Raw genomic sequence first — 23,834 nt, forward strand, 5'->3', positions numbered from 1 at the left:
TGATGGTTCTGGTGTTGCTCTTGCTCACCATATCGTCAAGATGAAGGCTTTAATCACCCTCGACAATTACACATTTGTTACGATAAAGTATGGTAAGACTTTCGGAATGCTTACGAGTTTATGACTGATACTTTCAACTTGTGTCCAACTGACAGGACACCCAAGCGCTTTGTGAACAGGAAATACTGAGGACATTTTCCGGTCTGCATCTGCAATAATCCAACTATTTGGAAGTGCACTCATCCCTCCTATTCCTGATTTTCCTCTTTAGTAAACATCACATCTGTCCTCATCGTGTACTTTACGCCTCCCACTACGTCATCTCCCGAATGCACTATGTTCCGGTGCTGGAACAGCAGGATTCTCCCAACCTTCGGCACAACATCCACCTTTCTCTTCCTCATTTCAGAGTCAGGGTCACCAAAAGACAAGGTGAAAAAGTCGTCCGGGCCGTGGAAAGTGGTAGCGCCGCCCATCAGCGGCTCCTCCGGCTCGCCCTCGACGCGGCCGATGAACGGGCTCCTCCTCTCCCTATCCTCGTCGCCTCTAACCTCCTCGCCGTCATTAAGATACAGGTGAAGGGTGAAGAATGAGCGCTCTACGGGCGCCATCTTGCCGTCGGGGCCCTCCTTCCTCTCGCGCTCGTACACGCCGTCGCAGTGCGGCTTGAAGTACTCGCCGCCCTCGTACCTCAGGAAGCGCAGCCGCTCGTTCAGGCCGGCGCACCGCCACCGCTCGCGCCGCTGCACCTGCCGCGGGTGCAGCACGCTGCCCCAGCCCTCGTCCCACTCGCGGCCCGTCGTCCACTGCTTGGCCGGCGGCATGCACCACCGTTCGCCCTCGAGCACGGCCAGCTCGGGCACGTGGGGCGCCACGCGCGCCCACAGCCGCGCCGCGATCTCGTCGCTGTCGAAGATGATGCGGCCGCAGTTGCGCGTCTCGACGGCCAGCGCTTGGCGGCCGCCGCCCATGTTGATCATGGCGCGCTCCCAGATGCCGCCTTCGGCGGAGGAAGGCTGCTGCTCATCAGAAGAGGCGCTGGTGGTGCTGCTGGCGGCGGCCAGCCGGAGCATGGTGGCACATTCGGATGGCGTGAGGGCGTCGTCGATGATGGTCGCGTAGCAGTTTCCGTACTGCGGCAGAGGGGTCGTGGTGAAGTTGATGCGGGTGGTGGAGAGAGTGCGGGGGCCAGGGCCGCGGAGGAAGGAGGATGGGATGGCGGGGGTGTTGGTGGTCGGTGGGGACGCCATGGTTTTGAATATTCCAGTTATTTGAATCCTTCTTTTCTTTCTTTCGATGGTGCAGAGTTTTTCGTGTGGGGTTATGTGTTCAGCCTCGGTGAGTGGCTTTGATTTTGCGGAGGTGGCGCTGGTCGTCCACGATTTGCGATGGTGTGGGCAGCGGATGGGAATAGAAAGTCTGAAAAGGTATCGTGGCTTGTGAAGGTACATAAGGCGATGGATTGATGGCTTTGAAGCTACTCTTAAATGTTTGTGATGGTCTGTGGAGGAACGAGGCTGTGTCAGCCTTGTTGTGGCTCGTGTCCACTGTTGCCTGGTTGACTCATCCGTGAGTGGCTAGTTTCCCATCCCATTCTCACCGCTTGCTTTTGCGAGGCTGACTTGGACCCTTAGCTGTTAAGCCTTGAGACTTGGACACAGTTTTGCTTAGGCAATGTTTTCTTCATGAGCACCGACACAATGATCCTTTGGCTTTAATCGTTACTGTATCCGGCTAGTGAGAAGACACTGCAAGCTTTACTCCGTTGGTTCGTTGAGTATTGCAACACTGACTAGGAGTGGCTGGGTCGTTCATCAGGACGTATTTGGGAGTAAACATATCTGTATGAGAGCTTCAATCACTCGGCTTGATTACAATACTAAGTAAATTGATCTCGAATAGTCTGTAAGATGTACAACCGTTGAAGAATCTTCAGGTCTCACGAAGGAATGGTCCCTATGTTTTCACGTATAAAAAGATCATGCTACGCAGAAATGATCATAATACAGCTCCTCCCATGTTCTCGTGCCAGTCGAAGAAGATCACGGTCAAATGGCAAAATACCACGCCTTTTCCTGTAACGGACCAACCGGACCAACCGATAACCACTCACCAATACTTAGCGATGCTTGACGGGAACTTCGGGGTCTCAAAGATCCAAGTATATGGGATTTGCGAGAGGGATTCAGGCCGCATTTCACAGTCCAGGAGATGCATGTAAATACAGCATGGGGCTCGGAAAAATCAGTTCAACAATTCGTTCTCATACGTTACATTTCCAGCCACGTCCAGGATGCGAATGTTCAAAGTATAACATGCACATAGAGTAGTAGTCGAAATTGATGCACTTAGGCATGGAAACCTTAGGCCATCGATGTGCTACTTCATTGGTGAAAGAACAACACTTTGGAGAAAACAGACATACCGGGTTGCATGTATTACAGTATACATCTTGCGCGCCACTTTTACTAAACTCTTGAATCAACTGTCTTTGCTCTGGGTGGAGCGGGAACTCCTGTTCTTTGTCTGATAATTGCTTGTTCTGGTGGGTTTGAGCAATGCATCATGCAGGCAAAGAACCCGGCGGAGCGAGGAATTTCACCGTAACGTCCTGCGTTCCAGCATAATATTATGGGATCCAGGTGCAAATCCAACTTGAATCTCCAGAGATGATCCACATAGGAGTCTAACCTCCGCTATCGATCTTGCTCTCTGTGATTTAAAGAATATCATCCGCGCAGACGTGATCGGGAAGAGCTTCTGGATCAATCAACAGAGCTTCTGTTAACTCTAAGATAAGCAAGTGGCTTGAGTGCGAACATCTCCCACTGGAGAATTGGAATGGCCCTTTATTTTTCATCCTCTTTGAGGTATCAGACATTCATCCAGGTGTTTATAGACGCGAGGAAGGCCCATCAGCATTTTGTTTACAACCTTCTCGAGGACACCTCTGCCTATGAAATCTTCCAGCTGAATTCCTTGCATTCCAATCCGCAAGAACATGCAACAGGCTTTGTCATCCATCTACTCTAAATTTTGATGCTTCGGCTATTCTTAATGAGACAATGGTTTTTTTTTCTCTATATGATCAGAAAACTTATTGTCATCTTCTCTCACGTCTTTCTTGGATGAAGCGGCGTGAAAGAACACCGGATTTGACACTTCTTTGGATGTCAATGGAATCCCAGGGGATGTGGCTTCCCAACTGATAATCATCACACAGGAGTCGGAACGAATGATGGATGTCTTCAGTCTTTGAAGGATATCCTTACGGCAATATTTGCCACTGTCAAGCTCATCAGACTTGTAGACTACGAGGGATAAGCCGGGTATTTCGACAAGAACTGTCTCGAGTTGTCTCCGGAAATCCGCTTGAGAGGTCACTCTTGCAGCTTCCGTGGCTGTCAAGCTATCTCATGGCAACCACATTGCGGTGTGTCAAATTCGGGAGCCAGATTTGTAGGACAATATCCGGCTTTGCTCTTGTTTGTACATACAAGTAGAGAACAAACTCGTAAACTATGAAAGAAGCCTTGCTCAATGAGATCGTTACGTATACACGCAGCGTAGTTTTATCAAACCCTAGAAGTCTATAAAACCAGGGCACGCAGCTATCGGCAGTTCCGGTCATTTTCGGAAATAGACAAGAGACGTGGGATATCGCAAACATGGTACGTTGGCTGACCACGCCAGAATGGACCCTCGATTTGGTTTGCTCCAGTACACCCTTTTGCCCTTGAGAGGGCCTAAGTGGCATCGTAGTGTGGTGAATAACGGTTGGACCGTCAGACTGTATGTTCTGCAATATTGTGATGCTTTGTATGCGCGTGAACAAAGGAATGCCATCTACACAATTCCAGCCAGTTTTAATTGCTTGTATTATGTTTAATATCTGACATACTGCTTGCATAGAGTCATCTGCTTGAGATGTATCTGCATAAAACGAGGTATATACAAGTTCCAAAAAGCGATCCACAGCACTCTCCAGGTCTTTTACGCAGTTTGACAAACTGCTGTCCATGCAGTTCCCAACTCGTGAAGCTTCTCGTTAGGTTGACAAGCGTCGAGCGTTTGTTAACGGGGGCCTTTAGATGAATAGGGTGGCTCAATGACAACGACGCCTCTTGGAAGAGGGCGGACTTTTCTTCACGAGACGAGCTTATTTCAAGCTTCTATTACTTTTTCTCGAAAATGCCACCTAAATTTTTGATATTTTCAAAGCTGTTCTTGATGTTTGGGAGCACGTCAGCATTTCCCAAGCGTGAATGGTGGCGGTACTGCAACACGTAACCACTGAATCTAGAGTGCGGTATCCAATACCCGGGCTGTATGGGGCTGTAGTCCTATGAATTCAACACCTGCCAGTGCTGGCTGTCGAAACCTCGGGCTGAATCTGTTTCTTGTGAGGATCGAAGAGATCGTTTGGCAAGCCAACAAGCATAAACAATGACTTCGCGCCCGCCATTAGTCTTGTATTTTCTTTACGCAAAACCTATAGCAGTGCCGTAAGTTTATGATACAGAGCACATACAAATTTCTAGCTAAATGCTCCTTTACCTATGAAAGACGAATTACTGGGAAAGAAAAGCATATTAGCTGTAGAGAAGAAAGGGACAGAATAAAGGGGACCTTTTTAGTCAGAACATTTCTTATTGTCGGTTGATGATTTAGTTTGCCTTGGGGGTGGCAGATCCTCGAACTCAGATTTAGCTTTGAGGACCCTGACTCCACAGTTCCCATGCTTACCTTCTCTTTTCATGATATGATCGAACAATTACTAAGGGGAATGGCCTTCGAAGGAAATTCTCCGGTATCGCATCGGCATCGGCCAAGAAGATTCGCGGCCGATCCTCTCGTGTCTGCAATAACACCTTCTTCCTCCACATCCACCACGGACCCAATCACGAGCACGAGACACATGTTCGCAAGCCGAAAGACTGGGGGATCCGATCCCCACTCCTCATCCAAACCCCCAGTCACACAACCCTCAAATACCGTGCGCGCGCACATTCCTACCCATCCAGGACAAGTGCTCCGAGGCCAAGGCATGGTGCATGGCGGGCCTCCGAGCCATCCCCGAGAGAAGGCTGTGGCCCCATAACCCGTCACTTCCCCCGTCCAATGGTAGCCATGATCTTCTTTTTGAGATGGGCGACCATTCCCTCTTTGCTCGCACTACTCCGAGGATCGTTTTCGATCCGTCCAAAGCACCGGGCGTTTGTGGAGTGGGAGAGAGAGTGCGCCAGGGGAGGGTGCTCGAGCCCACGTTCGATCTCTCGCCACCACGGCTGCGGGTCTTCTTTGCGGAGGATCGACGCGTGGGCTGGATCTGGTGTGGGTACGTACCAAAAGCTTAGTGCTGACGACATGTATGAAATTCTTTGGGGGTGGGGGGTTGACTTGACTTCTGTCGTAGAAGTATTAGAGAAGAAAAAAGAAAAAGGACGGTAAGATTGCATGGACATATCGGAAACCGTCGAAGGCCTCATTGTTCCAAGTGCGAAGAATGATCTCGCATTTGAACAACAAAGTAGCCAAGGAGATCGGATATAATGTGCGTTTACGTTGGGAGGAACGGAATGGGAGGATTCGAAATACGACAGCTGTAGTTGTGCTCTTGACGCAACGAATGAGCATTGGTATGTGCAGATCTCATAGATGTTTCTTGATCCTCTGCTCTTCGAACCAGAAAAAGAAAAGCAATCCACAATATTCGACAGGTAGGTCGTAATTTAAGCAATTTTGGACAAGTCCAGCCGGCAGCCATGGACGGTAAAGATGCAGAATGGGCTTTGGACAGACGCTGCTCATTTCTTTTTCGTTCTGGAAACCTGCGTCATCTCAACCACCACGTGCGGAAGAATATGATAAAAGTGGCGTCGGCATGAGATGAACCTTGGCTATGCTCAAACACGCCAGTGACTCTTTTCAGACAGCGGAAAGGCCATGCTAGCAGGGAAGTGAATCCTAACGAGGGCATTCGCGAATCAGAGCGTAGTAGACCATTCCAGGCCCGAAAAGGAGGTAAGTGCAAAAGCGGAGATAAGAGGGTAACGAATCTTCAGGGCCAAATGGTAGGGCGGGAGGATAGTCAATTGTGGGGCAAGGTCTCGGTCCTACCGGCTGAACGGTCGATAGTACAAATGATGAGTTGGCTCCTTCGTCATGGGATCTTCCATACTCCCCGTGGGAGCACCGAAGTTATAGCGCCGGAGAGCAACTGGATACGATGGAGGCTGCGCGTGAGGAGACATGAGCGGTTGTAGGTTGATCGATGCTGCAAAGATGGCAAATCATAGCGCGGTGGTGTGATGGACGGATGAGGACGGGCATGCTCAGAAAGGCAGCAGTGGGCAGTGGCGAATCCAAGGTTCAAATGCTGGAGACTGCGTGTGCGGGGAGATCGACCGGAAAGGTCGGCTGGGTGCATGATGATCTGAAGGTGCAGTTTCCGAGCCGCGGCAGGATTTAGTTCTAGCTACAGTCCCCTCTCGCAGCCGATGGCTAGCGTGGATTTGTTTTTTGGTCATGTCATGGGTAGTTGAAGCTATCGTCCGGACGAGAATGTCGAATTAAAAATTCTACATACACATCCGGACGATAGCTTCAACTGCCCACATATGTTATTTTTCTGAAGCAAAGCTGGGGGCATAGTTACGCTATGTTCTGGAGCCCTGCTATTCTTCGCGCTAGCCATCGGCTGCAGCACCCCTCTGTATGTATCGATAGTGCCCGTCTGGACAGCGCTGGGGATGAGCAGAGCGGGTACCCTATAGGCGCTCGGGAATAATTGAAGGCAGTGGGAGGTTGTTGGAGTCGGCGGATTTTGCGGCGCGGCGGCTTTCCCGCTCACTGGCGTGCGGCTGTACCAGGTGTGCCGGCTCCCCGTTAGGCAACCTTGCTGGAAAGGACCGACACTTAATGAGAATGAGGAAAAGGAGGTGTGATATGGCGCACAGCCTCAGGTCACAGGCTGAAGAGGTTGCGGCGCAGACCCACCGGGAGGGATTTCATCAAGAGGTTGCGAAAGCGAGGGGGCGGCGTTGATTGCAAAAGGTGGAGCAGCCGGTGGGCCGGCGGCGCGGTTGACTGTAATTATTATTCCAGAACGCAGGTACGTACTGCGCCGTTAGAGGTGACGTGTGCCATGGCTTCCTGCAGGATTCACAGGTGCTTTTTCGTTTCGGCAGCAAGTCAACCTCATCAGGTTGTTGCAGGAGAAAAGGCTTGTTGCAATAAGCTTCCCCTATAGAGATCTTCTCGACAACCCCACTGGCTCCGCCGGGCGGGCGGGAGCGACGCGTACTGAGTGACAGGGCAAGCGGGAATGCTTCCGTTTGTCGCTTAAGGCGAAGGTGGCACGGGCGGTGGATCCCTTTTTACAGCGCAGCGACAGGCGCACGGGGGGCCGTGGGACGGGTGGAAAGAGTCGAGTGGAAGCCGAAGTGGGGCGTTGGTTGGAGACAAAAGGAATCAGAAGCCGAGGATTTGCGAGTGGTGAGTGGGGATCCGCGAGACAACAGTGGAGCCGAGGCGATGGTTGCTGTGCCGCGCAGTAAATTTGATGCAGGGTCGGGGATTGCAGGTGTCGGCAGCTCCGGTCAGCCATCGAGATCTGCTGTGCCCTTCTTCAGCTCAGCCCAGCCCAGCCTAGCCTTGCCCCGGAAAGCTTGGCTGAACAGGCACAGGTCGCACTATTTCCGCACGCCAGTACCCCGCAGCCACTCTGGATCCCAACACCAGCGGCCCTCTCTTTCTCGATAGCGCCACTTGACCGAGCACCTGAAACGGACAGACTTGAGGGCAGATAAAGTGAGACGGGTGCCAGCTCGCATGACGACCATTCGGCGATTTTCTTAGCCCAAGCGCAAATACTATGACGGCAAGGAGCAGCGGCAAAGACTTTGGGGGGCGGGAGAGGATGAAGATGCGCGCCGCTAATCAACTGTCGAACGTAGCGCCCACTAGCGAAACGCTCTGCTGGGCGTAGGTGAACAGCTGTCCCTCGCGAGCACGCGAGTCGCCGCCGTTTTGTCAATCGCTAGGCCTCCGAGTCAACCGCCACCCAGCACAGACGGGCGAAGCATTTCTCTTGGTGTCTCTTGTCTCTTGTCCCCACTGCGGAAGCACACTCCCGACCCGCCCTAGGTTCGGCGCCGCGTGTGAAACAAGAACTGTTGCCTTGGTAGTGCAGCGCGCCGTTGGCCTCGTTCACACGCCGTCTGCGCAGCGGACTGTGAATGAATGAACAGGACGAAGACGTGCCCCTGGCTGATCCCCGGCGCTGCGTCCCATAACGGGTGCCCGCCGATACCCCATGTCCTTTGCGGCGCGGATCGTGCAAGGTACCTGACCAACCCCAACACGAAGACTCAACCCGCGCTGCTGTTTACGTAGTCGCCTCCACGTGTGAGCCGCCCCTGTCCGCCAGAGGTTACACCACTTGCGGAGCCTTCCGATGCAATGGGCAATCGAGAAAGATGCGAATCATCAGAAGACGGTGCTTCTGCGGTCGCGCCTGCAATCCTTCCGCAGCAGTCAGCACGCGTCCCGGAGCTGCACCGAACTCTCCAACACCCTGTCACCAGGACACCACGGCCCAGTCCACAAAAGATAATCCAATAGCGGCGGTCCGAATCCTGGGCTGAACCGGCCAAGCGGGCATCAAGCCCGCCGGAAAAGCTGATCGTGCCAGCATCCCCCGGCTCCAATTCCTCAGCTTGGTAGTGGAGACGACAAATGATAGGCCCAGCCCATGCGCGCACTGTTTGCGGCAAGTGACGAGGGTCAGATTTACCGGGCCCGGGTCCGTCTAGCAGCCGCATCCGCGTCTTGTGCTCCCGTTTGATCTGCCATAGTTCATGTCACCCTCTCGCCTCATCCCACCCCCAGCCGCACAGATGTAGCTAGTACTGCCCCACGCCCACGAAGAGGACCCTGGTCCACTGAAAAGACTGCCGCCTACCCTCGCCAAAGGGCGGATCTCCCATCATCCTTTCGTCCCTGGCCTTGACTCGTCTTGTGCCTCACATACCACTCCCTGCTCAGCCCCGCTGACCCTCGTTCGTTCGAATATTATCCGTTCCCCCCTCACACTCTCTCACTCCTTCTTTCGTTTTGCCCCGCTCGACACATTCCCGCCGCTGAGGGATATCCCTTCCACCCAAGAAGCGAAGGATTACCGACATGCTCTTACGCATATCAACATCCAAGTAGAGACGACTTTTCCCACCCAGCCCGTCATCGATCCGTTCTAGACCACCTCTTAATTTAACCCCCAAAATACCCGGACGACGAAGAACCCGTGGGACAGGAACCAAGCACCGAGGCAACAAAGTTACCGAAACCATGGCGGCCAAACTTCTCCCCCGGGCAGACTCCCAGCATTTCCCCTGGCCGTACAGTGTTGACCCGCTACCGGATGACCTGCGGAAGGGGTTGTGGCCGGTGGGCATCTTCGCCCTGATGTCGACGGTCGCGACGGTGGGACTGTTGTCGTGGATCACGTACCGTCTAGTATCGTGGCGCAAGCACTACCGCAGTTACGTCGGTTACAACCAGTACGTGCTGCTCATCTACAACCTGCTGCTGGCCGACCTGCAGCAGTCACTCTCCTTCCTCATTAGCTTCCACTGGATCCACACCGATAGCATGCTGGCCCCCAGCCCCGCTTGCTTCGGCCAGGCATGGCTCGTCCAGATCGGCGACATCTCCTCCGGCATGTTCGTCCTCGCCATCGCCCTGCATACTTTCTTTAGCGTCGTCAAGGGCCGACAGCTGCCTTTCAGGGTCTTCTTGACTGGAACCATCATCATCTGGGCCATCGCATTGTTGCTGACGGTGCTTGGACCGGCGCTGCATGGAAACAAGTACTTTACCGCCGCTGGTGCTTGGGTAAGTTCATCTTCTCTTTCGTTTAGCCGGTGATCATGACACGTGAATGAGATGGAAAGTAGAAGTGGGAAAAGTTACCAGATTCGTCATGAGTATGGCGGTAGTCGGCGCTGTGATACGCATCCTCGGCCGAGGAAACACTTCAACTCTCTTCTTCCATTACAGCCGGCATTGCAAGTAAAATACGAGAATGGAAAACTAACTTACCCCCTTTCAGTGCTGGGCGTCGGACAAGTACGAGACGGAGCGCCTCTGGCTGCACTACCTGTGGATTTTCGTCATCGAGTTCGGCACCGTCATCGTCTACGCCCTCATCTTCATCTACCTGCGCAAGCAGCTGGCCCACATCTCCTCGGCACAACAGCGCGGCACGCAGCACAAGGTCTCGCAGGCAGCGCGCTACATGGTCCTGTACCCGCTCACCTATGTGCTGTTGACGCTGCCGCTGGCTGCCGGCCGCATGGCCACCATGACGGGCCAGACTCTGCCCATCGCATACTACTGCGCCGCGGGCTCGATGATGACGTCGTGCGGCTGGGTCGACGCGGCCTTGTACGCGCTGACTCGCCGTGTGCTCGTATCCAACGAGATCGGCCAGAACAAGGGCGCGGCGGGCGCGGCGTCGTCGTCGGGCGGGCGCACCGGCTACGGCGCCCACGGAAGCACCACGGGCACCGGCTGGGACATGGCGTCATTCAGCGACCGCAAGGGCGGCCTGACCGTCGACCACACCGTCACCATCACCGGCGGCCGCGACGCCCGCGGCTCCAGCTTCATCGACATGGACGAGCTGTCCAAGGGCGGCACCGTCCACCACTCCGCCATCGAGCGCATCGGCCGCCCCAAGCACAAGAACAGCAACACCCCCTCCACCCAAGGCCTGACGCGCGCCCGCAGTAGTAGCACCTCCGCCCGCGATTCCACACCCCGCGGCAGCACAGACTCCATCCTCGCCGGCCTTGGCGGCGTCCGCGCTGAAACCAAGGTCGAGATCAGGGTCGAGCCCGCCGAGGGCTACATGCTGTCTGGCGAAGGGAGCGGCCGTGGCGGCGATGGTAGCGGCGTGTCGACGCCCAGTGGCAGAACTGTCGAGGTGGTGGGCAACTCGAACGCTGCGAGGCCGAGGTCGGGTAGTCCGTATTGAAAGGAATAAACCAACGAGATCACAAACAAACCAAAATTAATATCTGGAGTCGAGTCGGCCATATCCCAAAATTCCCAGCCGCTTTCGTTTTTCTTCCTTTTAACCATTGATGATGCGCATGTACGCTGGACCGGGATGACTTTTCTTTCTACCTCTCTTTTTTTTTCTCATCTTTCTTTTTTTCTTTCGTCTGAGATACCCTGGATACCGGGACTGGGTACGGCCTATTCGTCAACTCTTGTTCTTTCCCTTGTTCTTTTTCAGTATATGTGTATGGACAGAGAAGGGGATTGATACATGGGAAAGGTGTTCATGACTTAGGAAGGCCATACTCTTATTTTCTTTCCTCTCTCTCTTTCTTCCAGACCTTCGTCTTCCCTCAGTTCTCTCAGATCTAGAGATCGGGATGTGGGGCGATCACCTCATCTTCGAATGAGATGTCTGAGGGAGAATACGCTAGCATGGCAGCGGATGAGCTCATACTCAACGTAGTGCCTTGCTTACGAGCACTCGGAATGGGATGACATTTTCGCTTCATAAATAAATTAATTCCACCTTTTTCCTTGGAAGTGTGAGGCTGGCCTCGGCTCGCTGGATAAATGTGTCGAGTTTCAGATCATCGTATAGCTGACTGATGTTTTCCGAGCAATGCCTGGCCGATTGTCTCAACTTCACACGAGGATCGCTGGATATTCTAGGTCTTGTGAATCTGGGTGCACGTCTTTGGGATGGCGAGGAACACGCGGGAATGATAAAGCCATTGGTGGAGGAAAAAACAGCGGAGTAATAAAAAAGGACATCAGTGGTGCCATTCGGCCACGGAGAAAAGAGCGATGTTTATGATTGGGAGTTCAGAGCATGTAAAATGAAGAGCAAAGGTAATCGGGATTACAGGATTCAAGCATCGTGGCTTACCTTGAACCTAGAAAGTATCGTGCCCATCTCGATCGAAGGATCGCGGAGTTGACTCCGTTTAAGCTTCGTCTGTTTTTACAAATCCTGCCGCAGGCCGAACACATCTAGATCGAGTCGTACGATGAAGTTCGCTTAAGCTCTTGGTCTCCAGCCTCCGCCGTAAATGTTCCAGGCTAGAGAGTCAACAGTTTGTTGCGGGGCAATTGTGCCAAGCCCCCTGCTGACTCGAGTGCCGACGGACCCTGAGCGTCTTTTGGGAAAGGAGTGCGGAGGGCTGGGCATCAACAAGACGGAGGGACCCTGATCAGAGGTGCGTGCCCATCATCTCGGCAACGGCTTCTCGCGCGAGTCAGCGATCGGAGAATTTGTAAGGAGCCCTCGCGGTTGCGGCTGTGAGGGTGGGCCGTCATGTCAGCATTAGATGACGACCGCCCAGCTCGACAAAACGTGATCTCGACGTCGAATGGGAAGAGGGCGGCAAGGTGTGCTGTGGCATGACACAGGCGGCAGGTTCTGGAGCACGAGCTGCAGAGTCAGGGTGTAGCTGAGGCCAGATACGGTTCAGTGGTAGAGTTTGCTTGAGCGATCTCGCAGCGAAAAGCAGCCGAGGTAAGTAGGACGATGAGATGTGTGCCCACTCGTGTCTCAGATCTTCAGATAAATTAAGTCAGATGTGCCGTCCGGTAGTTGGGTTCAGCCAAGCATCAACCAAGATGGTTCAGAATTTGGGCAGCGACAAGGCCAGTTGGCGACGGTTTCGTGCCGGGCCGCGCGGACGGTAGGGACTGCAGCGGCCAACGTTGAAGGGAGTCCGGGCTGATCAAGCTGTATGTTGGGTGGCAGCCGGTGGATCGTGACGAAGGTCAAGGAGAGGTGGAGCATGACTCCGCGAAGGCCAGCATGATAGCCCTATTGAGCAGGTGGAGCAGCTAGAGCGGAGGGCGATCGACGGGCCTGAGCGTTGGGATAGACTCTGGAGGTGAAACAGCAGGCTGCGACGCGCTGCAGAACGGCGGAGTCAACAACAGCGCCGAACGCGGAGTGGAGGGACGCATGTGAGCGCAGAATAGCGCGTGGTGGTGGGGTGAGCGGGTTGAGGGTTGGGGGCGAGGCGGGAAAGCAAGAGGGCGGAGGGCGGCGGACGGGAGGATTCGGCGGAGAGCGGGGCGAGTCAGGAAGTCGTCAACACCAGCCCCAAGCCATCACCAGCCCAACCTGCATCCGGCCTCGCTCCTTGGCTTCATGATTCGAGAACCCTCACTAGCCTCATTCCATGCACGCCCGCCGCTGCCACCCGCCAGCGCCAGTCTGTAGACGCCCGCCTATGGCCGTTTGAAATCATGAGCTCGTCGCCCAACGCTCGCACCCGCGGACCCCGTGCCTTGGCGCTGTCGTCGTGTACCTCAGACCTGCGAATTTGGGATACGGTGCGAAGACCGTCCAATGCTGCCAGAGATCAGCCCACATGCCTCCCGCCAGTCTGGTTCTGCGTGTCTCTTGCAGGGCTAACGAACTCACAGCTGCACGTTTAAGCGCAGATGAAGCCTCTTTCAGTCTGTGCATCAGGCTATGGCTAGAATTAAGCATCAAAACACCCTAACCGCGCCACGACTCGCCCACTATCCATCCTTGCAAATTCGCCCTCCGCCGCCTCCGACCAGTGCTACATATGCCCAGCCCGCCTCTTCCGTCCATCATGCTTTTATCCTCCCGTGTACATACCAACCTTATTGCCTTTTTGTTTTCCACCACCAACGCCACAATGGGCCAAAATGTAGCCAACCTGGCTCCAGACTCTGCCTCTCTCTCTCCTTTGCCTCCGGTTATGACCAGAGGCCTCACCGCAGTAGTCGTCTTCAGTCTCCTATCTCTTGTTTCCACCGCCGCGCTTCTTACTGTTCTTGCCCGAACTCTCTTGTCCAGGTGGCGGAGAAAGGCCCATGGCGTCCAGAACCAGTTCATCTTCCTTATCTTCAACCTTCTCCTTGCCGATCTCCAACAAGCCGTCGCTTTCTTCATCAACATCGAGTGGCTTGTGCGCGATGCAATCGACGTCCAATCACCCTCTTGCTACGCCCAAGGCTGGTTCGTTTCCGTAGGCGATCTCGCAAGCGGCTGGTGGGCCGTTGCCATCGGCCTCCACACTTTCGCTTGTATCGCCCTATCCCACAAGATTGACTCCTACACCTTCTACACCGTCTGTGCTTCGATCTGGGCATTCGTCTTCCTGGCCGCCATCATTGGTGCTGTCACCTATGGCGACGATCTTTACGTTCGCGCCGGAGCTTGGGTAAGTTCTTGTCCCTTGTTTTATCCTCACTCGAGCTCACATCATGTGACAGTGCTGGGTCAACGCCAAATACCCCGGCCTGCGTATATGGGGACACTACTTCTGGATTTTCGTCGCCGAGTTCGGCACCGTCTTCCTCTACGGCACACTATTCTGGATCATCCACTGCCGCATCAAGAACAACCACTTTCGCTGCCCGGTGAAGACGGCCAAGGCCCAGCGAGCTGCCTACATGATGGTCGTCTACCCGCTCATTTACGTCGTATGCACCCTGCCTCTCGCCTCCGCCCGTCTCCAGAGCGTCATGGGTATCGACACCAGTATCGACCATCTGTGTCTTGCCGGCGCTATGATCTCTTGCACCGGCTGGCTGGACGTCCTGGTCTACTGTGCCACCCGTGAAGTCTTCGTCCCCACACCTGACGCCACTGGTGGCGACGATGAGGAGCATAGTGTACAGGCCGAGGACGAGCTCATCGACACCTTCCAGTCGTCTTTCCCCTTCTGGACGAATCGTCAGCTCTTCGGCACCACCACTACCATTGAAGCCGGCGCTGGCGCCGGCTTCCGTCACTCGCTCATCATTGCAAGCAATGCCGCCAAGAACCACAATAACCGCCGCTGGTTGGTGAGGCAGGATAGCACTGAGCTGCTCACCCCTCCCCAACCTGCGGCTCTCGCCGTCAAGACGGAGACGACCGTCATCGTGCGCAGCGATCCCATGGAGCTTGATGACATCGCTGGCATAAGCTATGCGAAGAGCCGCATGCACGACAATGCGGTCGAGAAGGACAGTCTGAGTTCTAGCTCCAAGAGCAACGGAATCCCGATGCATGACGACTTTCCTTGATTCTCGTGCTATCGACGGTGGGTGTTGTTTATATGTCGTCATTGGGTGGCGTTCTATTAGATATCCTTGTTTTGTGCATCAAAGTTGTAGATACCACTAGAGTTTTCTTTTTTATGGGGGGGCGACCCTGGTTGCTCCGAGGCATTGTGCCGGAGCTCATTTGTCATTAGACCTCTTCTCATTTGTACTGCATGACTACGGAAGACCTGCTACGAATAGAAAAGAAACAGTAAGGTCGGGTTCACTGGAATACAGTTGTTTCAAGTATTTAAAGGAGTCGAAAGTTCTCGTTTAGAAGTTGTGACCTACTATGAGATGAAACAAACCTAAGTTTAACGCTTCAGCTCTCAGATGTTGATCTTGAAAGTGAAAGAACGGAATGGGATCACTGTCTTCGAGAAGTTGTTCGGTCTCTGAACTAAACTAGAGGAAAAGAGGGCGCACGCGCTAAGGCGGCAACCGTACGCCTAAGGCAATAGTAGCCATACGCCTAAGGCAATAAATTGTTTGCCTTAGGACGATTTCCCCTGGACGTCAACCACTTCATGTCTTTAGTGCTTCACAAGGCTGCGCACCGGATGTTTCTGCTAGGAGACCTTGCCAACTCATTTCATCTCGGCGCTCAGACGAAAGCTGTTCTCATGGAGGCCCATTCACAGACCGGTGAAAAGTATAATCTATATCCATTCCAACCAGTCACAAGAGCGACATCACTTCTCCCATAGTCCACCCAACCATGAAGACTTCACCAACGGTCAATGAGCGCCTAATGTCACATGCACCTGCGAAAAGCAAAGTAAAATTATCGCCGCACAGGTACAAATCCTTCAGGAAGCATACCGTCTTCGGCCTTCAGTATATTGGAAGTTGCTTTCGTTTTCGATCCATGCTGCTAACTTCTTTTTTTAGAGAGCCTCTCTGTCACACCGTCCTTCTGATGGTGACGTGCGCGATTCGTTCCGGCGGTTCGCACCAATCAAGCGTAGACTCGGCCTTGCCACCGCTGACCACCATGCAAATTTCACCTCGGCCAGCCAACTAATCATCAACTTTTTCCTTCTCTCGTTCACGCTTGATGTTCCGACTCTCGCTCGCAAAGAAAATCCCTCCGCGAACCCTGTTGTGCCTGTCAGTCGCTTAGTCTCGCCCAGATTCCCCACCCTCGGCGACCCCTCGGCCTCCACTCGCCCTGTGACACATAGCATATTCCAGTGCGCCCCAAGCCTAAAGAAAGCTGCCTCGGCAACTTCTGACGATCCTTTGTTGTTCTGCCAAGCCTCATCGACGTTTGCAGTTCCCCATCGCCCCCCTTTCCACATAACCACTTTTCCCCATCCCAGACCTCAACAACGACCTCCAAATCGTCGGCCTAATGGTCTAGTGGTATGATTCTCGCTTTGGGACGCTTCAAGCAAGCCTAGAATGCGAGAGGTCCCGCGTTCGAATCGCGGTTGGGCCCCAAAAGCTCCCAGGAGTCCAGTCTCCTGGTGTTTCCATCTTTTTTTGGCCCTGCAAAGAGGCCAGAACCCTTCTAGAGTCCCCTGGGCTTCTTGCTAGAAGTTCTACTTGCATTCTGCTTTGTTTTGAGCCACGGCAAGGCTATTTCGTGGATGGGTGGATGTTGAAGCAAGGGGCCGGTCACCAGCAGCGCTCAGCCACCATCGCCAGTCTTTTTGGACCCTTGGAAAGATATGACAGCTCCACACTTGAGTATTTTACACAAAATAAGAAAAACAAGAAGACAGATTGCAAAAGAAAAGCCTTGCACAACGCTGGGGGGGTCCCAGCCACGGGGTAATCTGTCTTCTTGCCCGAGTGCCTGCACGCGGAATTTAGCATTCACAGCTACTTCTTAGCATATCCAAAGGCACCAGACAATAAAGCGCAAGGCATTTATTGCTTCCATATTTAATGGATGATAATACCTTTTCTGCATGGACAGCTGAAGCGAAACACCCAGGTGCGAATGTCAGCCTACAAAGTGCACAAAAGTACTTAGGTCACAGTGGGCGCGAAACCATCTTGCCCATCGTAATTCATTTACACAAGCATCTAAACTCATTGTATTGGTAGTTGAAGCTATCGTCCGGACGTGTATGTAGAGCTCTTTGATCTACATGTACGTCCGGACGATAGCTTCAACTACCCACATGTTATTTTTCTAAGGCAGAGCTGGGACATAGTTACGCTATGTTATAAAGCCCTGCTATTCTTCGCGCTAGCCATCGGCTGCGAGAGGGGCCTGTAGACTGGTATTTCTGCTAATTCATTGATTGAATGTAAGCTTGATTGATTACAACACGATGTAAAAATTCGAATGCCTTCCGAGGAATTCTGAAGTACAAGCATCCCCGACTATCACGATTGTTACTTCCAGAGGGAACTGTTAACGGGATTTCGAGGACGAACTCCCGAACCATGCATGAATGCTACATCGTTACCCATATTCTCATGGTTGTTTGAGTCGACTTTGAATGGGGAACGCCCTGTCTCCGTGAATAATTGAATTCGTTGCCTATACTATAGTTCTGAAAGAAATGACACTTCGTTATCATATTCACGAGAAACAATACTTGACTTACGTGGGCAGATGAAGCTACCATCCGGACGTGTATGTAGAATTTTTAAATCTACATTCTCGGCCGGATGATAGCTTCAACTACCCATGACATGAGCAAAAAGCAAATCCATACTAGCCATCGGCTGCAAGAGGGGACTGTACGCAACTGAAACCTGAACGTGTGCAAAATAACAAGCTCGAATTGAAAACAAAGATCCTCCCAACCCACACAGACCCTTGAACCTTCCCAGCATATGCTCGATGTGTCACACCTCCCACGCCTCCATAGCCATCTTCCTCATCTCTGCTTTCTCCGCATCGCCTGCGCTACCCTCCTTCACAGCGTCCTTTAGAGCCTCTAGCCTTGCCACCTGCTCCTCGCCCAGCCCACCATCGCCAGCGCCCTTGGACAGCAACTTCAACAGCTTTGGTGCGAACTTGCCCGTCGCATAGACGACGCCGTCCGCGCGCTTCGCCCACAGCGCCACCATCAACTTCAGGAACAACCGCGGCGCATCAGCGTCCTTCTGCATATCGCGCACCATGTCCCGCACGTACGCCTCCTTCCGCGCTTGCACGTCCGCCACGGGCGGCACGTCCATCTTCGCAGCAAACTTTTGCAGCGACGCCTGCACGGCGGCCAACCCTTGCTCACCGATCTGCGCCGACGACGACGGCTCCTTGAGCACGGCCAGCAGCTTCTTGACGTTGCGCCTGGCACGCGCGCTGCGGACGAGGCCCTTCGCCTCGGCGCGGGCCACGGCGTCCGGGACGAGCTCTTTGGCGGCGTAGTCGCGCAGCAGGTCGAGCAGCTGGGCGCGCACCTTCGCGTCCGCGATGGCCGTCTCGGTCGTGGCGACGGCGTGCAGCTCGAAGCGCGCGGCCACGCGGTCGGCCCAGAAGGCGGCGAGCGCGGCGTCCGCCTCGGCCTCGAGCTGCGTCAGCGTCTCGTTGAAGGCCGCCTTGGCGCCGCCGTCGCACCCGCAGCGCACCAGGATGGGGAGCAGCGGCGGCGGCAGTTGCAGCTCCTGTGCTGCCGGCGCGAGGACCGTGTTTAGGTCGCCCAGCCCCCCCGTTAGCTCTGCCTCTGGCAGCTGGTGCGAGTTGGACCAGAGGTGCTCGGCGTGGGCGCGCACGCGTGCGTTGAAGGCGTCTTGAATGGCGAGGAAGAGGTCCATGCCGATGAGGTAAGGGAAGAGGCCTTCGGAGACGACGGTGCATTCGTTGTCAGTCCGGACGATGGCGATGATTTCGGCGTGGGCTTTGGCAGCGGCTGAGCGGGCTGCGTCGGGGGAGAGGTCTTGGAAGGGATCCTGGCGGAGATGGTGTTAGTATCGTGGCGTGAGTTGAATAGGGTGCGTCCATACGCTAATGTTGATGATGGACTTGTCCGCCAGTGTGTGCAAGAGGTCACCGATAGCTTTGTCATGCCATTTTTTGGAGACGGCCGTGTCAAAGAAGATGAAAATTCTTCGTGGATGTTGCGAATTTACATATCTCTCCGCGGAGCTAATATCCGGGTACTGCTCCGGCATGAGGTCAACAAACCATTGGAGGCTACAGAAAGGCGTTGTGCCGTTGACCAGTTCGTCGAGCTTGTCGTCTCGTAGGCGTTCGAGGTAGCTTATTGGTATAAATTCGACGGTGCCTTCGGTGGCGGCCACCCGCCCACGGAAATCAGACCCAAGCCTGTCAACGATGAGCTGAAGGAAGGCCGTTGGCAAGACGCCGTCTGGCGGAATGCTCTCAGGGCTGCATAATGTCAATTTCTCGTTCTGCTGCGGAGGAAGCTGCAACTTACACTCCTGACTGCTGAGCAGCTTCGGCGGCCGCTTGTGCATCTGCAACAAGTCCATCGAGAAAGGGGGGCGAGAAGATGATGGACTTGCGGACCTCTCTAGGGTCGCTGGTCTGAGGATATAGAGCAAGTCGGGGTCCGTCTTCATCCTCCCCCTTTGCACCGTATCGGTTCATGGCAATAAGCTTATGGATGCTCTCAAGCGCGAGATTATTCGCTATGGCAACTCCGGCAGCATATACCACGCGTCCCTGAACCAGCTCCTTGAGGTCATTCTGCAGACGCTCTGCCTCGGGCCTGGGGAATCAGCATGGGCAATGCATGCAGGACGTCTAAACATACTTGGAGATGACATTCTGCCCGTCCGTGCTCAGAAGCAGTTCTGCTTGGGGTTCTCTCACCAGGGCAGAGAGCTCCTCTTTGGAGATGTCGAAGGCAGTGGCAAGCTCAGACAAGGGAAGGCGTCCATGGCCGTCTGGGTGCACATTAGCTCTGCAGGTAAGCGAGTAAGATGATTAAGCGTACCGGACTCGATGTGCTCGTTCAGTTTCTGTAAAAGGACATCTGACCTAATGAAGCCGTCTCCAGAAAGGCTAGGGACGAGGCGGACCTCCTGATCGCTCTCGGGAAACGCACGGCTACTAGCGTCCGGGAAGGCGAGCGCAAGCTCGCGCATTTCGTCTAACGAGAACATCTGCGGCATGGTGGCGAGTGGGCGGAACCTCAAGGAATTCTTGCAAAGGGCATGGAGATGTGTTAATTAGTCGGGGTTATTTCTCGGTTATGGCCGAAAGGGGGAGGTGAAGGGGCCCTGGCAAGCAAAGGGCCAAAGACGAAGCTGGAGCAATAAGATGCTGGCACGGACGGCGATCAGCTGCAACGATCAGGCAGTGCTCGAAATTAGGACAGAGGCGTCCAGCGGCAACGATATACCAGCAAGGGTGCTCGTCGCGCGCGCGCAGGCGGCCTTTTCGGTATTGCACAAAGCAGCAGGCGGCGGGATGTGACTGAGGAGGCCATGAGCGCGTTTGTTTTACGGAGCCGTAGCCAGCAGGATGACTCACGAAGAACAAGGTCGCGTTGATTGCAGCGAAGGTTCGCGGCAGAGTTCAAGTCGCGGATCATCTCCGGTGTCGCACGCGCCAATCACCAACTTTCCCGCCCGCCGCCAATCTTCAACACCACCAACGCCATCCGCAACCCGCTACCATCGCCCGCCGTCCACCATGTCGCAGTTCAGAGCCGCCCGCCTCGATCTGGGCTCCTTTATCAATGGCCGCAACATTCGCGACCACACCAAGCGCAAGGTCTTCGCCCAGTTTGAGCCCGAGAGGTATGACCGCCTGCGCGCCTCGAGATCCAACTCAGCACAATGCTAACGGTACAGCAGGCAAGCGCTGCGCTACATGATCCGCAACACCCTCCTTCCCCAGCGCGTCCGCGCCCAGGCCCAGCTCGAGCTTTCGCAGATGCACGCCTACACCCGCTCCACCCAGTTCAAGAACAGGTGTATAATGGGAGGCAAGGGAAGAGGTATCATGAGCGACTTCAGGATGGGTAGAGTAAGTCTCCACGAGGCCATTGAAGCACTCCGCTCTGCCCCAGATACCGCTTGCGCGCGATTGGATGCGGCGCAGCTTTTCTACTTCGAAAGCGACATTTTACTAACATTGACACGCCGCAGTACCAATTCCGTATAAACGCTCTGGCTGGAAATATCCCCGGTGTCAAGAAGGCCAGCTGGTAGACGATGGGTGACGAGCGTAGCGTGGTTGTACAACATTTACAGGGCATTGGATGGCGTTTGGGAGGATGATTTTTCGGATGCGCGGGCTCAACGTCCACAAGAGACTGTCGGGGCTCCTGCTCAGGTTCGCTAGCACATCGCCGCTGCAGATCCTCAAATCAGATGCTTCACTCCAACCTGCTGGCCCGCACTGACACTGTGAGGTACTCCGAGACTGCAATGCTCAAGAATTTGACTTTCTCGCCGGGAATAGCCAAACAGGCCGAATTTCCAACCTATCTCAGGATATTGTACTTAAATGGGGAGCTGAAGCTAACGTCCGGACACAAATGTGAGATTTTAAAATACACAAATGCATCCGGACGTTAGCTTCAGCTGCCCACGTAAGAGGGATTTCTCATTCGGACGCGTAGGTAGATTTGGATTCGAACGTGCTTGACATATTGGGCAAGAACACGTGCTGAATAGGTCGCGCCTTCCTTCTATACCTCGTTAGGTGCCGACACGCCTATAAAATACCGACTCTTCGCACCCGCTCCTCGTCCTCTAACCCCCACTCCAACCTCAACACCAGCTTGCTCGACCGTCCCGGTACTCTACACCATGTTCAAGCTCAGTGAGGCGGGCATGCCCGAGGATCCATCCTATCCGCGAGACCTCTCGCAGCTTGGGTACGAGCGCACTGAACCTAAGTGAGGCTGTCTCTAACAGTTCGCAGATACTTCATCGACGAACGATCCGAGATCAGAACTATCAAGCCGCCTCACTACTACTACAACTTCTGGCTTTCCAACAATGATCGAGTCAACGAGGCTTTCCGCGAGTCCATGCATGCCTGCATCAACGACGAAGTCGCACGCCGCATGACAGCTTTAGGCATGCCGCCGTTGTATTTGCCTCAGCAGACGAGCGAGAAGCCGCATGGCGAACCCAATGTCCCTATCTTCGTCACCAAAAAGGAAGATATGAGCAAGCAGAAGAGGATCACGGTGGTGATCAACGAGGATTGCCAGGATCTTGGCCTCCTGGCGTACCGTATCGCCAGCAAGGAACTTGGCCTAGAGGCAGGTTCGGTGGTTTCACTTGCCAAGGCCCTGGTCAGCTGCGAGCCTACTGAAGTCCCTGCGCTCCCTACCCAAGGTTCTGCTGAGAACGAAAAGCATGATCTAAAGGAGAGCCTCATCTCTAAGCCCGGCGCACAGAACGGCCCGGAGTTGCCCATAGCAAGCAAAACGCCTGTCACAAGCACTGAGAGCGTCCCTTTCAAGGTTTCGGAGAACTGGCAGGCCCCGGGTTTGGTCGTGCTCAACCCAGGACAGCTTGTCTACTCATACCATCTCGACAAGGCCGTCAGCAACCAGTCTTGGGATTCGCAGCCACGGAAGTCAGCTGTGCACCCGGTCCCCAAGATTCACCCTGTTCACAATAGGATCAATGGTCATAGCACCGTTGCCGAGCACATCAAGTCGACCTTTGAAACGATCCTCAACAACCCGAACTGGGTAGCACCTGATGCCAAGTTCGACATGATTGGCATTGGTAATGGCGGCAATGCTCTGCTACAAGTCCTCAACGAAGAGTGTAAGTGCTTCAAACTTTCTTCACGTATATATGCCAGCCATTAACAAGTAATAGGGCCCAAGTATGAGCACCGTGTTGCGGCCATTGCCTTGACAGACCCGACGCCAATCCAGGAGGTCTTCACCAACCAGAAGTTCGTCAACTTCCTACGTGACCGTGCTCGTGCATTGGTCCCATCCTCGGAGCCGTTCAGCACGCCACTTGCTGTCCCTTCGACGACTTCCAGTCCTCTTCCTGCCCACAGCTCCGACTGGGGCTTCCACTACTATCCTATCTTGTCTTCTGGCGAGCGAGTCTTTGGCGAGATCATCCTGCCCATTGCTTGTCGCGCAGTTCTTGCCTGGTTCGACGCTGTTGCGGCTGCTGCGAACTACCGTAACCCGGAGTTCCGGGTTCCTGAAGTTCCTGAGGGCGTGCAGGTCTTTGACGCCACGGAAGAGGACAAGGAGTAGATAGCATATACAAGCAAGCTACAGGCTTGATATCAGACAAATTTGAGATTTCAGAAGCTTCTTGAAAATATACTTACGGGGGTAGTTGAAGCTAACGTCCGGACGTAGATGTTGATTTAAAAAGTACACAAATGCATCCGGACGTTAGCTTCAGCTACCCCTATAAGTAAGATATTATACTAGCGTGAAGAATAATTATGCCTCAGTTCTTTCTTGGAATATAACACATATGTGGGTAGTTGAAGCTATCATCCGGACGAGAATGTGGAATTAAAAATTGTACATATACGTCCGGACGATGGCTTCAACTACCCATGATATGAGCAAAAAAAAAAAAGAAATCCACGGTAGCCATCAGCTGTGTTTCTTCAGATAGCATCGGCCGGCAATATCGGCACTTCAGCGCTGCCGATGTTCGGGGCTTGGCGAATCCAAGGCGAGGGAATTGTCGGTCTGCTGGATATCGGCTGGGCACAGTAGCGCCGTGGGGTACGGAGAGATTTTTCTCGCCCTATGGATCTCGAGGTAGCAGAGCTAGTGCAGATGGGGATGCCGTGCTCGTGCTAAATCCGCGCTATGTCCGACTACACGAAAAACTGCACT

At 54.0% G+C, this 23,834-nt stretch overlaps 6 protein-coding genes across 6 annotated transcripts; 4 read left to right on the forward strand and 2 right to left on the reverse strand.

The window, feature by feature from the left end:
• Window positions 1-248: 248 nt before the first annotated feature.
• LTHEOB_8784 (Oxidoreductase domain containing protein) lies at window positions 249-1,250 on the reverse strand (the record flags this gene model as incomplete). The annotated part of the gene is made up of 1 exon (XM_035518299.1): window positions 249-1,250. The coding sequence occupies one exon, from the start codon at window positions 1,248-1,250 to the stop codon at window positions 249-251; it is 1,002 nt and encodes a 333-aa protein (XP_035370089.1).
• Window positions 1,251-9,348: 8,098 nt separating this feature from the next.
• Window positions 9,349-11,038, forward strand: LTHEOB_8785 (Integral membrane protein; the record flags this gene model as incomplete). The annotated part of the gene is made up of 2 exons (XM_035518300.1): window positions 9,349-9,894; window positions 10,112-11,038. The coding sequence occupies 2 exons, from the start codon at window positions 9,349-9,351 to the stop codon at window positions 11,036-11,038; spliced, it is 1,473 nt and encodes a 490-aa protein (XP_035370090.1).
• Window positions 11,039-13,715: 2,677 nt separating this feature from the next.
• Window positions 13,716-15,093, forward strand: LTHEOB_8786 (Integral membrane protein; the record flags this gene model as incomplete). Its single annotated transcript, XM_035518301.1, has 2 exons — window positions 13,716-14,243; window positions 14,296-15,093. 2 exons carry the CDS (start codon window positions 13,716-13,718, stop codon window positions 15,091-15,093), a joined length of 1,326 nt encoding a protein of 441 aa, XP_035370091.1.
• A 2,826-nt stretch (window positions 15,094-17,919) lies between these two features.
• LTHEOB_8787 (Purine biosynthesis protein purh) lies at window positions 17,920-20,154 on the reverse strand (the record flags this gene model as incomplete). Its single annotated transcript, XM_035518302.1, has 5 exons — window positions 17,920-18,966; window positions 19,021-19,405; window positions 19,455-19,748; window positions 19,794-19,926; window positions 19,977-20,154. 5 exons carry the CDS (start codon window positions 20,152-20,154, stop codon window positions 17,920-17,922), a joined length of 2,037 nt encoding a protein of 678 aa, XP_035370092.1.
• A 523-nt stretch (window positions 20,155-20,677) lies between these two features.
• Window positions 20,678-21,198, forward strand: LTHEOB_8788 (Mitochondrial 37s ribosomal protein; the record flags this gene model as incomplete). Its single annotated transcript, XM_035518303.1, has 3 exons — window positions 20,678-20,784; window positions 20,842-21,013; window positions 21,136-21,198. The coding sequence occupies 3 exons, from the start codon at window positions 20,678-20,680 to the stop codon at window positions 21,196-21,198; spliced, it is 342 nt and encodes a 113-aa protein (XP_035370093.1).
• Window positions 21,199-21,801: 603 nt separating this feature from the next.
• LTHEOB_8789 (Ribosomal protein s14) lies at window positions 21,802-23,231 on the forward strand (the record flags this gene model as incomplete). The annotated part of the gene is made up of 3 exons (XM_035518304.1): window positions 21,802-21,869; window positions 21,917-22,779; window positions 22,834-23,231. 3 exons carry the CDS (start codon window positions 21,802-21,804, stop codon window positions 23,229-23,231), a joined length of 1,329 nt encoding a protein of 442 aa, XP_035370094.1.
• Window positions 23,232-23,834: the final 603 nt, after the last annotated feature.

The sequence above is a fragment of the Lasiodiplodia theobromae genome, assembly GCF_012971845.1.
Source record: "Lasiodiplodia theobromae strain AM2As chromosome Unknown scaffold_28, whole genome shotgun sequence".
Lineage (NCBI taxonomy): Eukaryota > Fungi > Ascomycota > Dothideomycetes > Botryosphaeriales > Botryosphaeriaceae > Lasiodiplodia > Lasiodiplodia theobromae.